Source organism: Lycorma delicatula, chromosome 2 (genome assembly GCF_047948215.1).
Source record: "Lycorma delicatula isolate Av1 chromosome 2, ASM4794821v1, whole genome shotgun sequence".
In the NCBI taxonomy this organism is placed as follows: Eukaryota; Metazoa; Arthropoda; class Insecta; order Hemiptera; family Fulgoridae; genus Lycorma; species Lycorma delicatula.
The window spans coordinates 25,534,428-25,550,473 of NC_134456.1; the positions used below are offsets into that span (position 1 = coordinate 25,534,428).

A 16,046-nucleotide genomic window follows, 5' to 3' on the forward strand; every position below is an offset into this window, starting at 1 on the left:
GATTTAGGGATTACAAACAAAGGAATCCTTAAAAATATTTTAATAGAGTATAGGATGTTTGGGATTTGAGGCTTCTGATTTGTTGAAAATTAAGTGAGTAGAGTATAAAATAAACAGGTTTTAAAAAACTTTAAGGACAGTAAAGGTTATGACAGTAATCTGTTAAAAGAAATACAAGACCAGAAGGTCTACATTAAAGAATCTAGGACTAGTGAATTTTATGGTACATAAAAGACAGAGGCTAAAAATAGTAAAGGAAAACAAAGATTAGAATATAAAAAACACATAACTGAGTTTCTCATAACCAAGATGTATGTTATGGCAACAGAATACATCAGTGAATAAAAACAAAATAAGTTGCAGTTTTGTCATTAAAAAAATTTACATTGATATATTAAAAAAAAGTAAATTATAAAATTTTGATTATATGCTGATGAGCTTCTAAAGCCAAATTTCATATTTTGTTGTACACAAAGTAATTTATATCATTTACATAATTCCATTCATTGATTATTTTTTTCTTGTGAATATTTTTAATCTTTCAAATGTGTTAATGCTTACCATATTAATGTTAGGTTAGTAAATAATGTATCAGAATATTTTTAAAAAATTGCTGAACACAATTACTACATTTATCTATATTAACCTTAAGTGTAGTAATTTAGTGGTGCTAAATCATTCTTTGTAATTATCTAACTGTGTAAAACCAAGCTGAATGTAACAAAGCTGTTCAAATTATATTTAAAAACTTGGTTTTAGAGCGTCATCCTTTAGTTAATCTACGTTTGTTTTGATAAAAAAAATCATGGGCATTCATATTTCATAGTTTACAATTATGCTGATTATGGATTTAATTTTGTATACTTACATTGTTTACAGATATTGTTTTATTTTTCTGTGAAATTTTTATTTACACAGTATATTGCACAACTTAGATAAAGCCTAAAAATATAGAGATTGTGGAAAAACTAATCTAGAATTAATGAATAGTATGCATGGGTACTTTTAGTATATTATTGACTGTTCAGATTTTTGACATGAAATAACAAAAATAATTCTTTAGTATCTTACCATCTTTGACATAAGTCAGTTCAGCATAGCATTTGGGCAATTGGAATAGATTAAAATTCATTAGACATTTTTCTTCAAGTTTTATTTATAATCATGTTTATGGTACTGTATCTCATTTTTATAAAAAAAAATTATTTTGATTTTTATGAAATTAATAGCATATATATATATATATTTTGTCACCAAATGGCTTTGACAGAAAATGGCACTTAATAACCTTGTAGTAGCACCAAAAAGGGCTGTTTTTTTGTTGTCGATTGGCTTTAACAACTCGTTGTAATTAATAACCTTATGGTAGCCCTGAGAGGGGCTGATGTCATCAAATGGGTTTGACGGCTCATAATTCATAACCTCTGGTGGCCCTGAAAAGGGCCGTTTTTGTGTTAGCTCCGAGAAAAGCTGTTGGGCCCAGAAGCTGGTCTGCTGGGTGAAGTCAGGGAGTTGCAGCTCATCCATTGAAGTCAGACCGGGCTTCCCCTCAGTGGCAGTTAGGTCCCCACTTCAGTGTGGCAGTGGTGGTCCCCAGAGCCCTGCAGTGTCAGTTCAGCATCTGTCGTCCTTCGCCGGCGTGGCCAAGGCGGTTCTCCCTGAGTGAACCCATGCTTGGCCAGCTCCTGCTGCTGAGTCCACCAGCCAGGGTGATTGAAGCCCAGCAAGCTAGAGTGGGAAGGTAGCATCTGCGTCCAGTGGCTCCCTCAATGTGCTGGCCAGGTCTACTGCTCCGGCAGGAATGTTGGCATCTGCCAGGAGGTCCCACGTTGAAGGGAACTACTGTCGTCTACTTCTTCTTGGTCTTCTCCTGGTGGTGGTCGACAATGAATTGAAAATTCATTCTCGTGCATGCTCTTTTATTGGAGTTTGAGAGTTATGGAGCCGCAGTGCCGTTATGGTGGGAGAACTGCATGGTCATCTGCATGACGGAAGTAATGCTTGTACCAGCGCATACATATACTGTGTGCCAGCTCACGTCTGAGTTCCTACCATGTTCATTTGCCAATATTAAATTAGGCATATATGTGGTAACAATATATATATATATATATATATATATATATATAGATATATATTATATATATAAACAGATTTAAATGTATAATAATTTTTTCAAATCAACATATTTGTACTGCATTTTTACCAACAATCTAATGTGATTTTTCTATTCTTTATAATTAAAATAAATTTCAATTGTAACATTTTAATTGAAAATAGAACAAAAAAAAGCCAATTTGAATGTGTACATGTGTATTTTTTAAATACCTGAATGTATTATCACATTATTTAATTTTTTTTTGTGTAGAACGCCTCATATTGACTACCATTTTTTGGTCATAGAATGTAATATCTATGTCTGATGTATCTAATAGTTTTTTATTCTTGGTTCTTCTTTTCATAATATTTCTGAAGAACCCATTTAGTATTTAGCGTATTATACAACGTATAATTAAAACATTTATATTTATTTCAGGTTTTCATAACTGTCGTTGATATTGATCCTGAAGTTAAAAATATTGCTGTCAGTTACTTTTGTTTAAAAGAAGATGATCATCTTAAAGTTATTATTTCTGATGGTCTTGAGTACATAAAAAACACAGGTAGTAGCTGCTTAGTTTTATTTGTTTTTTTAGTTAATTATTTTGATTAAAAGTTGCAAAGTATCTAAAATATTTTTTAATAACTCTTGTTTTTACTTTCAATTTATTATTATTTTTTCTTTAATATTAATATTTAAATCTTACAATTTTTGCATTCTTTTTTTTTTTGAAGCTGAATGGTAAGTTTTTAGTTTAATCGTATTAATTAATTTTTTCATTAATTTTTTTTTATTCATTATAAACATGCGAAATCACTCCTTGTCACAGTACAACAGCTATGAGTTTCATACAGTGACAACTGAGACCAGCCGGCGGTGATCAACTGTTGTGAGTAAAGCTGCATGTATGCGATGCACAAACAATTCTTACTTTCTGGATGACCTTTAGTAGATCAGTTAAATTCTCTGTTAACTAATCAGTTGATTAAAATGTTAATTTAACTAATCTAAAAAGATTATTTTATCAAAATTGCTAAATCATTTTGAATGTATTGTAAATTCAGAACTACTTTGAAGCTTGTTGGGATAACCAATGACTTCTCATCTATATTAGGGCAACATGTGAGAAGTAGAAGGTAAAACAAACCAAGAAGATTTAAGAAAAATATTCTGTTCATCTAAATTATAAACAAATATTTTCTGTAAAAAATAAACGTAATTTAGAATGTTATCTTAAAATGAGAGCAAGTAAATTTTCTTAAGAGATATTAGACTTCTAAGATATGATCAGATGAGGAAGAGGAAATATGATTGCTTTTTACAAAACATAATATCATGATTTAGTAAAACAGACCTATATGCTTTACTTGACTAATATACAAACTTTACCACTTTTTGTTGTAATTGTTTTTAGTTATTTTTTCCACCTTTGTTGTACTTTGTATTATTTACAATAAAAATTCATCTATACAGTGTCTATTAAGTTTTATATTAACTATATTATATGAAAGAGTTCATAGATCTGTGAATTAGTACGATCAGTATAATCTTGGAAATTTTATATATAATTAGATGTAGGATCTTGACCAGAATAGTGATAAACTCAGCTTACATATGACAAAGTTTACAGACAGTTTTCAGATATATTTACATTTAGTACTTTAAGATATTTTCTCCTTTCCTATACTTCTATTTCTCCAGCTATTACTTCATGGAGCTTTCCAGTCCAAATTCAGTAGTTTGGTAAGCTTACTCTCATGACATTGTTATCATTATGTTTGCCATTCACAGTCTCTTGCTATTATTGGTTATACTTGTTAGAAGTACTTGTTGGCTACATTCTAGTATTTTGGAACTGAATCGTTATTTTAAAATTTCAAATAATTTAATTAATATATTTAATATTCTTGCTATCAATATTTACTGTGCTATATAAATAACATTTTTAATAACTTCATTAAACCTGGAATTCAGGAATATGATTCCTCATGACCTGATTACATTGGGTTCATGAGATTGTACTATATAGTAATTAATTTTTATTATCTTGATGCCAATATTTTTTTATCATTAAAAAAATTGTTTACCATCACTTCTGTTTTTTTATAGAACTGTGGTGGAGTTATGTATTTTAACTGTTTCTATTATTAAATGTGTCTTTATTGTGATAGATTATTTTTACAAAAGGCAGTGACAAGAATTTTACTTAATTATTTTATTATTAATATGATTATTTGTGTAAGGTTAATAAATGCAATTTTCAACTATGAATTTCCTTGGTTTTACTTTTTCAGATGAGAAATTTGATGCAGTTTTATTTGATGTTGACAGCAAAGATTCCAGCAAGGGTTTAAGTTGCCCACCAGAGAACTTTCTAGAGCCTGAAGTTATAAAAAATACAGTAAAATGTTTATCAGATAAAGGTTAGGAAAAAACTATGATTTATCGTTAATAATAGTTGCAAACAATAATTCTCAATACCAATCATGAATGAATGAAGCTGCCACTTCCATACTCCTTAGTATACAAGACACTTCTTTGCACTTCACTTGTAACTACACTTTTAAACCATTTTTTACAAACATGCTTTACACTATTTAATTATTTATTTTCTTAAAGATCATAGATATTGTTTCTTTTTTGTTTATCTTTTGTTTTACAAGTACTTATAATTGTATGTAAATAATGACTTAAGTAAATATATATTTATTATCATGAATCTGTGCTAAAACAAAAAAAAAATTGCATTTTGACAATTTTTTAAAGTTCTACAGTTATCTGTTCCTATAAAACAACATGTCCTGACTGACTCAGTGTCCAGCAAAAATTACTGAAGAAGATACTGATGAAAATTTGTATACAAGTTCTTATGGTGCTTACTAGAAAGGATTTTTTGAAATTCCGTGTTTAAAAAGTTAAAATGGGGTAACATTGAATATTATTGTTTTATGAATTTCTCTGTAACAAATTTCTAGACTTTTCAAAGTTCAACCTTGAAAGTGGTGAAGAAAGGCAGAATATTTTGAACAATGATTACAAATTTTCCCCATATCCAAATATACTAAACAAGATATTCACTCGATTTTGCCTTGCAAATACTCTTCAGATAAATATCAAAAAACCATTTTTGAGTTTTTTGAATTTCAATTTTTTAAGTTATGCAACAACTCAACCATAACAGCCACTGCTACTGTTACAGTATGTGTAATGCAACTGGTTATACCTGCTTCTGGTTACTTGACTAAAAAATTTAAAATGATTGTTTATAACTATTCTAATTATAACTATTTATTTTCATAAATAGATCTTATATGTGGGGAACAAGATTCCCAAATTTTAAACCCAGACTATTATTTGTGGAAATATTTAAGACAAATTGCACCAAAATCAAAATCTGTTCACTGTAGAAGAAATTATGGGTGGAATAACTTATGGTTTAAACAGTATTCACCACTACATTATGTAATGTCATATTTCAGGTTATTAGTACATGCTTGTATTTATAACAGTTGTGGACCATTTGCTACAATTTTTCATGTGAATCAAAAGAATTCCACTTTTTTTTATTACACAATATTTTGATTTATGATTGTATAATTCAGTATTCAAAGTTATAATTATGAAGAATATTAATCAAATCAAATTATTTCTATAATTTATGTTTTACATTCGAAAAATTGAAAAAATGAAGTTTGTAAGTTAACTTTGAAAACCTTTCTCGTTTTTTATTAATATTAATAATTATTGCCATATGTAGTTTACTAAGTGTAAATTGGTGGTTACTTTAAGATAGATTAACTAACTACTCCATTACAATTTACATTAATCAGGTTATATTAATCGTTCAGTTACATTAATCATTTCTTTAATTTATTTAAAATGTATCTTTTTTGTTTTGTTTAGGTGTCTTCATTTTGAACTTTGTTTGTCGCATAGAAAAGTTACGCCAAGCTGTGTGGAGTTTATTGAGTGAAAACTTAGGTGATATTAGTTCAGTTAAATTGAAAGAAGAGGTTAATGAAATTATATTTTGTCAGATTAAAAATCCTGGTGTTCCTATTTATGAAGCTGCCTGTCATTTTAATAATGCTCTACAGAGTCAGAATTATGAATCTGGAAATATTATTAATCTTGAACAGTTGACTACAATGGTATGTACCTAGTTTTAAAATTTACAATTAATTTAATGTTGTTTATGCATTATATAATCTAAAATGCAAAAGAGGCACTTAACTTGTGCAGTGGGATGCATTTTAAAAAAATAATGAACAAATTCTATATATATATATATATATATATATATATACATATTTATTTATTATTTTTATAAGATTTATCACTACCCCAGTAATGAACTATCTAATGAAGACAATTTATCAGTTGATGTACCTTCCAGCTTTCAGATCATTTTCATTCTTGATTTTTATCATAACTTAGTAAAAAAAGGAATAGTCTAATTTTTCAGTAATATTTATGATTGTAATAATAATAATAATAACTGTTATTATTATAATGGGTGCAGCAATGAATCAGGCAGTTAAAATTGTGCCACAAATAAGTAAAAATGTAATACTTATCACATTATTATATATGAAATAAAAATACATTACTTACATTATTTTTAAAAATAATGTCTTGAAATTGGCCTTCATTTTATTTCACGCATTGTAACAATCTTATAGTAAGGTTACTGATCACATTTTACAGCGAGGACACTTGAATTCAAGCCATATTTCTTTCAGTTTGTTCTTTAATGTGTGAGGTCGCATGGTGTGGTATTAGGGAATCATGTGATTTCAAACACCTCCAAAGGAAAAATCACTTGCAGACTAGATCTAGTGATATTATGGGCCACAGAATGTTACTGTCTTTTTTAAGATGTCATGATTAGAAAGCAATTTTCTCACAATTGTAAGCCCATAAGGGCTCATTGAAAGCTTAAAGTGTGGCTTGCAGTATTTTGAAAAAATGTTTCCATTAATAGGATGATGAGTTAATTCTGGCTGAAGAATCTTTTCTAACATGCTAACACCATTGTGAGTATACTTTAACTCTGCCCATTGATGATGAATTGGCACACCAGACTGTCACTTTGGCTCTAAGAAGTGGCTTTATGGTTCATCATGCATCAAAAGATTGTTTACAAAATCTGGATGAACACATGTTCATTTGGGTGATCATCTTTATTCAGTGCTGAACAACATTAATTTTATACAGATGGCACTGGAGATCTTTGTGTGAAATCACTACAGTCAGAAGTGTCTAGTGATGCTGTATGCCATTGTGCTAACCAGATAAGACTTTATTGTTAAGTAGTATCTACTCTTGTAACATTTTCTAATACATGCACATTTATAACAGTTTCACTTTTCAATATGGAGCTCTTTTCCTCAAAGTTTTAACCAACGTTTTTATTGCATGGGTAGAAGGCATTGTGTAATACCAAAAGCTCAGTGTGTACCACGGCTCCATCATGACTGTATGTTAAAGCAAGTGCTGTGAGATAGCATTATTTTTCATACTCCCCACTCATCAATGGTAAAACTGTATCAGGTGTTGTCACAACTGTTATTATATTTAATATAGATTTAAACAACTTTTATTTATTTTTTTATATTGAATATTGTTTTTTTTTTTTAATGCAAGTAATAATTAAAAATGAAAACTAAAAATAGTCTACAGACCAAAACATCTCCAAATTATTTCTGAGTTGTGTTTTATTTCGCTTATTAGTTATTTCATTTATTAATAATGTTATTGATAAAACAAAAATCATTGTAAAAGGATGTATTGTTTATTGTTGTCATTTTACAGTATACAGAACCCTCATAAATTTGTGAGAAAAATATTAATTACACTGATAAACATAATTTTTGTTTCCTAAGTTCCCGTACATGATGAATTGGCACACCAGACTGTCACTTTGACTCTAAGAAGTGGCTTTATGGTTCATCATGCATCAAAAGATTGTTTACAAAATCTGGATGAACACATGTTCATTTGGGTGATCATCTTTATTCAGTGCTGAACAACATTAATTTTATACAGATGGCACTGGAGAAAAAATTATTTCAATGGAGACTACAAATTATTTCTGAGTTGTGTTTTATTTCGCTTATTAGTTATTTCATTTATTAATAATGTTATTGATAAAACAAAAATCATTGTAAAAGGATGTATTGTTTATTGTTGTCATTTTACAGTATACAGAACCCTCATAAATTTGTGAGAAAAATATTAATTACACTGATAAACATAATTTTTGTTTCCTAAGTTCCCGTACATGATTTTAATCTGTTTTTTGATGCTGAAAACAAATATGAACTCAGAATATTTTTATCGCCCACCATTTTTGAAAAATTGTTTAATTTTAATGAAAGGATTCATTTTTCAACATCTAGTTAGCATTTTAACCTCCTATATTGTATTTTGTTGGCTCATTTTTTATTGTTTTACTTTTTTAATATAACTTATAAGCTATAAGAAAACAATACTGGACAAAGAATTAAATCATATCATAGTCACATATTATGACATCATATCTAATACTGAAGAGGACATGGGCAAGATTAATCATGTTTGTGCAGGTAAAAAGATGTAACTGAAAACACAGCCGTTTTGTTTATATTAAGCACTGGATTTAGGAATGAATTAATTTTGTTCAATCTTATTGCTGTCTTAAGTTTGTTAATAGAGCAGTGTCATAATGCCTCAAAATCTTGTAAATGATATGGATGCATTTTGTTATTGATGTGGTGAGTTTACTGTAAAATCAAATACAAAAAACATTACACCTTTAATTAAAAAAGCATATCATTTGTACTTTCAGTATAAGATTGATCAGCATAAGACGTGGGCTCCTCATATAGTACGCACTAATTGTTCTGTAGATTTAAGAGGACGGCTGAAAGGTACACTGCTGAAAGGCTTTGCCATTTGGTGTATGTACGGTTTGGCGTGAACCAAACGATCATGTAACCGAATCTTACTTTTGTTTAACAAGTGTATCTGGAATTTTTTAAAAATCTAAACATACTGTAAAATATTCTTCTTTACAATCTGCAATCAGGCTTCTGCCAAACAGTGAAATTATTCCAGTTCCTGAGCCCCCTGTGATGTATGTTTCAAAAGCAGCAATTAAGAATCAGGCAGTACTGAAGAAGGCAACAATGATTTTGAATTATCTTCCAGTAAGCCACATCTTATATCACAAGGTGAATTAAATGATTTGGTTAGGGATTTAAATTTATCAAAAAACAAAGGTGAACTGTTAGGATGAAGACTGCAAGGTTGGAATTTACGTAAAAAAAAATAAAATTTTGGGCTTTTGAAGCTGACAAAAAGAACGTTCTCATAATTTGGTTTATCGCACAAATGTTGATGAGCTTATGTTGCACTTATGGCAAGTTCATAAACCTGTGGATTGGAACCTTTTCATAGATTTGTCCAAATATAATTTAAAAGTGGTTCTACTATACAATGGTAACAAGTATCCTCGATACCAATTGCTTATGGTATTAATTTGAAAGAGACAAACAATGTGATGAAAGAAATTCTTGAAAGAATAAATTATAAAAAACATAGCTGGAACATATGTGGTGATTTGAAAGTTGTAGCTATTTTGTTAGTCATGCAGTTAGGCTATACTAAGTACATATGTTTTCTTTGTGAATGGGACAGCCAAGCTAGGGATAAACATTATGTTACCAAAGAGCGGAAGAAATCAGACAACTTAACTCCAAATGGGAAAAATATTATTCATGAGCCCTTAGTAGAACCCAAAAAAATATTTTTACCCCCTCACCATATCAAGCTAGGACTAATGAAAAATTTTATAAAAGCAATGAAGAAAGATAGTTCTGGATTTTGGTACATCAGACAGAAATTTTCCAATGTAAGTGAAGGAAAAATTAAAGAAGGAATATTTGTTGGTCCTCAAGTAAGAGAGTTTGTTAAAGATGATATATTTAACTTAATGTTAAATAATGTAGAAAGTGCTGCTTGGGCTTCATTTAAAGACATTTGCAAACGTTTTCTCGGCAAACAAAAATCCGACAATCACTATGATAATTTTAATCAACTTCTTACTTCATACAGAGATATGTGTTGTAATATGTCTTTGAAAATACATTTCCTCCATTCGCATCTGGATTTTTTCCCGTACAACCTTGGAGATTTACGTGATGAACACGGTGAACATTTCTACCAAGACATTTCGGTGATGGAAAGCTGCTATAAAGGAAAATGGAATACTGTCATGCTAGCCGATTACTGTTGGGCATTAATTTGGGATGTGCCTTAGCCTATTTATAAAAGAAACACATTAGCAAATCATTCTAACACAAGTATGGCCTTGCAAAATTATAAATTTTATAGATTTTAACGATATTTTCCCTTAATTTTTTTTTAATCATAATTTATTTAAAACTAAGGGTGATAAAAAAATTGTATTTACAGATCTGTAATGTACACAAAATAGCAATTCAAGAAATGGTATCACACTTAAGAGAAACATTAAAAAAAATTGTTTTTTGTCTTTCAGTGTTATTTTCAAAAATGCTATAATATAATTGCCAGCAGTTCAATGTTACATGTATCAGTTTGGCATTATTTGATATTATTTGACTGCTAATGTTTGTGTATTTTATAACTTTAAAGAGTACTTGACCATGAACAATGTTACAAGATATCTTCAATAAATCCAGTAGTAATACCATGTATGTTATATGGCCCATAGATATTACTTTGTAAGCAAAAAAACAGAGTCTACCTGGTTGGTTCCATTTAGGTTATGAGTTATTATAAGTAGATTATATGCATTGTCGCATGTTCTCATGGCTTGATCAGGATATTAAGAAACTAACAGTTGAAAATGTTTATATAATTAAAATTTTATTAATTTAAAAACGTAAGTAAAATAGGACTAATCAGTAATAATGACCATAATAAACAAATAATAATAGTAATCACAACCATATCAGTAGTAATAATAATGATAAATGTCAATAATAATAATAATAATAAACAGTGATTACACACAAAACAGAATTTAAAGTAATCATCAGGATTTATTTACAGGAAGTTAAATATTGAAAACCAGAATTCAGTCAAATTGACAAAAGACATTAGCGTGACCGCTAATCTTAACACTTTTAACAACTAGTATTGTATTAACAACAATAGTACAATATATAAGACAAGCATAAAGTTCTTTCATTCACTGAAATTACCTTTGCTGTTCACAAATAAAACTACCCTAACAATTTATGAATGAAATTTAGTACATGACTTGTAGTCATAACAGTAACTCATCGAACCACTTCTTGTTTTCATGTACTTGAATTGCTTGTGACATCACCTTAATCGCATCAAACTTATACACACTAGAGATTCGCTTCTTCACTGACCTCTTCATAGAATACTCTCACTTCAAACTCGCATAATAACTGCTTGCTTAGAACTCTCTCGCCGAACTCATCTTTTAGCACTCTCCTCGCAGACTGACCATCAACTGGTCTTCCCTGGAGTATTTATACTCTTCTCCTCTTTATCTGCAGGACTTGGACCCAACTCGAAGCGTGAGAATGATTGTCCGCCCTCACATCCCATGAAATTCTACCCTGGTCCAATAACCCCTTTTCATTGAACAACATCTGTTTAGGTGTGTCAGCAGGCAGTATTACAAAGGACGATTGTTAAACAGACCTGTTAGCTTTACTAAAAGGGTTCCTTTTAGTCCCTTTCTTTTTTAGATAGAATATTATCTTTAATGTCTGGTTCAGCCCTACAAAACTGAAGGGAGATATACAGAGTCTGTTCAGAAAATAACCAAACATTTTTAATTACGCACAAACAGGGATATTTAGTGACATGTGGTTGGCAGCATTATGTTCCGCATAATCTCCTCTGTAACCACATGTTCTTGGATTGTTGATATCTTGTTTAGTTTTTGTGTTATTGTTATTTAAGTGCAACTTGTTTAAGTGTTAGTAGTGATTTTTGTAACGTGCCAACTTCACGTCACTAAATATCTCTGTTGGCACGTAATTAAAAATGTTCAGTTACTTTCTAAGCAGACCTCATATGTATGAAATAATATCAGAATTAAAATCTTTAATTTAGAAATAGCCATTAAATGTAGACAAAACATTCCTTATCTAATTGTAATTTTTATTTTGTTGAACAGATCTAAATCATTATTTTTATGGCGAGAAACCAATTATGATTTCTTTCTTAGTAGCTGGCTTTCTGCCAAAACAAAACTTACTAATTAGTAGATAATATTAACTGCTGTATTGCAGATTTTGTTACAGGACAATTAAATATCACACTTGAGATAAATGAGATCTTTCCTGTTCATTATTGTCATTATTTGAATTCAAAACTTATCATCAAACTATTACAATAGTAAAATAAATACAGTTGTTGCTATTTATGAATAATGAGATATTATTTATATAAATGTTATATACAAAGTTTAATCAACACTGCAACTTATATACCTGTGAAGATTAATTTTTTTAGATTTTCTTTCATGTAGTGGCTTGACAAAAAGCTGTGATCAGTTCAACTTAATTCACTGTATATTCCATTATAAACTTGGAAAAATTTTTATATAAATTTTGACCCCAATATTATTGCAGTGAATAACAGAATTACCCATCAGTCTAAAACTCTTCACACTATTAGTAACTGCAGTCTGGCAAGCTTGTTGTTTCCGGAGTAAATAAATAATTGTAGAAATTATTATGTATGAGAACTACTGTGTAATGGTAACCATGATATTTTATTTATTTAATTTGGTTTTGTGTTATTACTTTTTTTAACACTTCATTATTTTTACCCTCATTGCAATCATTGTTTCTACAAAGTCTTGTGTCAAAAAATAAATTGCGAAATGGCCATTGTGTAATGTCAGTCATGTGGTGATTTGACTGGAGTCATATTGGTATGTCTTTTAAATAATATGAGTGTAAATCTCAAACCAGTGTAGTCATTTATTAATTGGCTATTCCAAAAACAGTAAAATGTGCATGAAAACTTTGGCATAAATGAGTATTAAAAAGTGAAAACAACAGGTTAACATCAAATTTTGTAAAAATCAGCACAACTGCAACTCGAAATTTTAAGGTAGAAGGTAGCGCATATTTTGTGGATGTTGTGAAAGTCAGGTTTTTCAAGTGATATAAGGTTTGAAAGATGTACAAGAAAATATGAACAGTGAACTCCAAAGTAGACAGCAATAACAAAAAGTGATGTGGACTAACATGAGAATTCATACAGTCTGATAGATGATTAAGTGTTGTGTTTGATTATGGTTGATAAGAAGGTAATAAAACATTTTTAGGCAAAGACCTAATTGTGGCTTAATAAATCCAGTATGACAGTGCACCAGAATTAGCATTAATATGCACAATACACTATTACACTAAGAGAAAGCAACTCTTTGTTGACTGATGCTTATACTTTCAGTAGTTTGGTTGCACAGTGGCCATAAAAAACATTGAAGCAGGTAGAGTGTAACAAGAAAAATGAATGTACTCCATTTTGTTGTGATACAGTGCTGTTTATATGCACTGCTCCAACTCATAATTTTTTTTCCTGTGCGCATGATGAGGTGTCATTATCAGCGCCCATACAAAATTACCATAATAAATGATTAAATGTTAACAATTAAAATTTACCATAAAAATTAAAACAGAAATGTAAGAGATAAATTATAACTATTGCGTGTGTAATACAATGACTCAACATAATGTGTTGGTGTTCTGAAATGACTCAACATAATACAACTGTGAGCTTCTCTTGGATTTCAGGCAACAAGAGCACTGAACATGTGGCAAAAGAGGCTTGTTTGCAGCTTCCTTTCATTAATCGTGTTGTTTTGAAAGATCTTGTCTGTTTTCTGAAGAATGTGGTTCGTGATGATGGCAGAGTGAAAATATTTAAGACCTTGTTAATTGCAAACAGCTCAGTGACAAAAACAGGCTATATTGGGAAGGCCAAACATGCATGTCCTATTGCCAACCACGAAAGCACAACCAACAGAATTATCATGTCTAGAGCCATTTCTATAAACTGTAGCATCTGGATTCACGCTAATTAAATATTAAAATAATTTTTCTATAAGATAACTTGGTTTGTGTCCTTTTTTTGATATTGAACAAGACTAAAGGTAATAATTCATGGGCAAAGGCTGCTAAGGGGGCTACTAATGTTGATTAATAGGTGGTACTGGAGGTAATTGTGTAGTTGGAGGTAATGGAGGTAAGAAAGGCAATGAGCTCTGATGGCTGGCGGAGCAGTAGATCTAGGCCATTTGTCATATCGGTTGGAAAACACCACATCAGTCAAAGTTGTGATGATCTGGTTGCACTTTAATGTGATTTACTGAGGAGCAGATCATTTGTTTTTGTCTATTCCAAAGAGATGGCTCACCACTGTCCACTACTAAACTTACCACAGGGCTTGAACAAAACACACCTGTAGCCAACTCATAAGGGAAACTTAATTAAATTCAGAATGCCTTCTTTGTCTGAAAGTAACCATTTTATGAATGAATATTAATTTTATATTGATGCCTGTGGAACTGTAAAATTCTAATGTATTAAAACTATTAAATAAAGTAAATCTAATGCTATTCAGTGATACTGTGCCACCATCATGAAAATATAAATCGTTTTATTTTATTTGTTTCAGGTTCGAACTTCCTAAAATCTGGACACCATATGACAATAATAACACAATTTTATAAATTCTGAATAGAAATAATAATTTTTTTGTAAATCTGTGTATATTTTATAGAAAAATAAACTTTATTGATGGAAAACAATAATTTTACTTAATTTATATCCATATCCATACGAGCTACCACTATTGATAATTTAGATTGTATCTATATTTTTTATTTTGACTAAGTATTTATAATTGTGTTATAAGATAATAAAAATATGCATAATTTATACTTATTTTACTGAAATTAATAATCTTTTTACGATTCATATTATTCCTCTATATTGTTAAATTATATTTAAATTCTATTAATTACAGAATAAACTTTATATTACCTTAATTATGATAAGATATGTCTCATCTCAAAATTTTGAACTAGGTGGTTTATTTTATAGAGTTGAGATATAGTAATTTATACGTACAATTATTGTTCACTTGTGTATGTATATATTGTGTCTTGTATATACTTTCTTTTTCCTGTTTAGCCTCCAGTAACTACCGTTTAGATAATTCTTCAGAGGATGAATGAGGATGATATGTATGAGTGTAAATGAAGTGTAGTCTTGTACATTCTCAGTTCGACCATTCCTGAGATGTGTGGTTAATTGAAACCCAACCACCAAAGAACACCGGTATCCACGATCTAGTATTCAAATCCATGTAAAAATATCTGGCTTTACTAGGACTTGAATGCTGTAACTCTCGACTTCCAAATCAGCTGATTTGGGAAGACGCGTTAACCACTAGACCAACCCGGTGGGTTGTCTTGTATATACTAAAAAAGGGCTAGTTAACTTCTGCCACTATTTTCTTTGCATCCAGTCATTTAAGTGTTACAGTATGTTCTTTCTCAAGATTACTTCTGAATGTTTTCATAAAACTTTTATCATTAAAAATTTTTCTCTACAGATATATTGGTTATCATTTTCAATATCAGCAAAATTTCAGGGATATGTGTATCTCCCAGACAATTTTTTTTTGTAGAAAAAATTAAAACCTTAGACTTTTATCTGTTAACTTTTTATATCTAGTAAATATACATTTCTAACACAAATTTTTAATTATTTTTAGTTCAATTTTACCTTCACAAAATAGTAATTTTAACAATTTTCACTATTACTATCATACAGGCATAAAAATGAACAACTAATACTCATCCTGATTGACTAATTATTTTAAAATTTAATTTAATATTTAAAAATCATAATTACAG

General features: G+C 29.8%; 1 protein-coding gene across 2 annotated transcripts in view; it reads left to right on the forward strand.

Annotated features, from left to right (window-relative positions):
- Window positions 1–14,936, forward strand: part of LOC142320574 (eEF1A lysine and N-terminal methyltransferase homolog) — a 48,876-nt gene extending 33,940 nt beyond the window's left edge. For both annotated transcript variants that reach the window (XM_075358513.1, XM_075358515.1), the window contains 4 exons: window positions 2,537–2,663; window positions 4,396–4,524; window positions 6,005–6,252; window positions 14,801–14,936. In XM_075358513.1, coding sequence (XP_075214628.1) covers window positions 2,537–2,663; window positions 4,396–4,524; window positions 6,005–6,252; window positions 14,801–14,815 — 519 coding nt within the window. In that variant the 3' untranslated portion in view covers window positions 14,816–14,936. The remainder of the gene's footprint in view (window positions 1–2,536; window positions 2,664–4,395; window positions 4,525–6,004; window positions 6,253–14,800) is intronic.
- The last annotated feature ends 1,110 nt before the right edge of the window (window positions 14,937–16,046 follow it).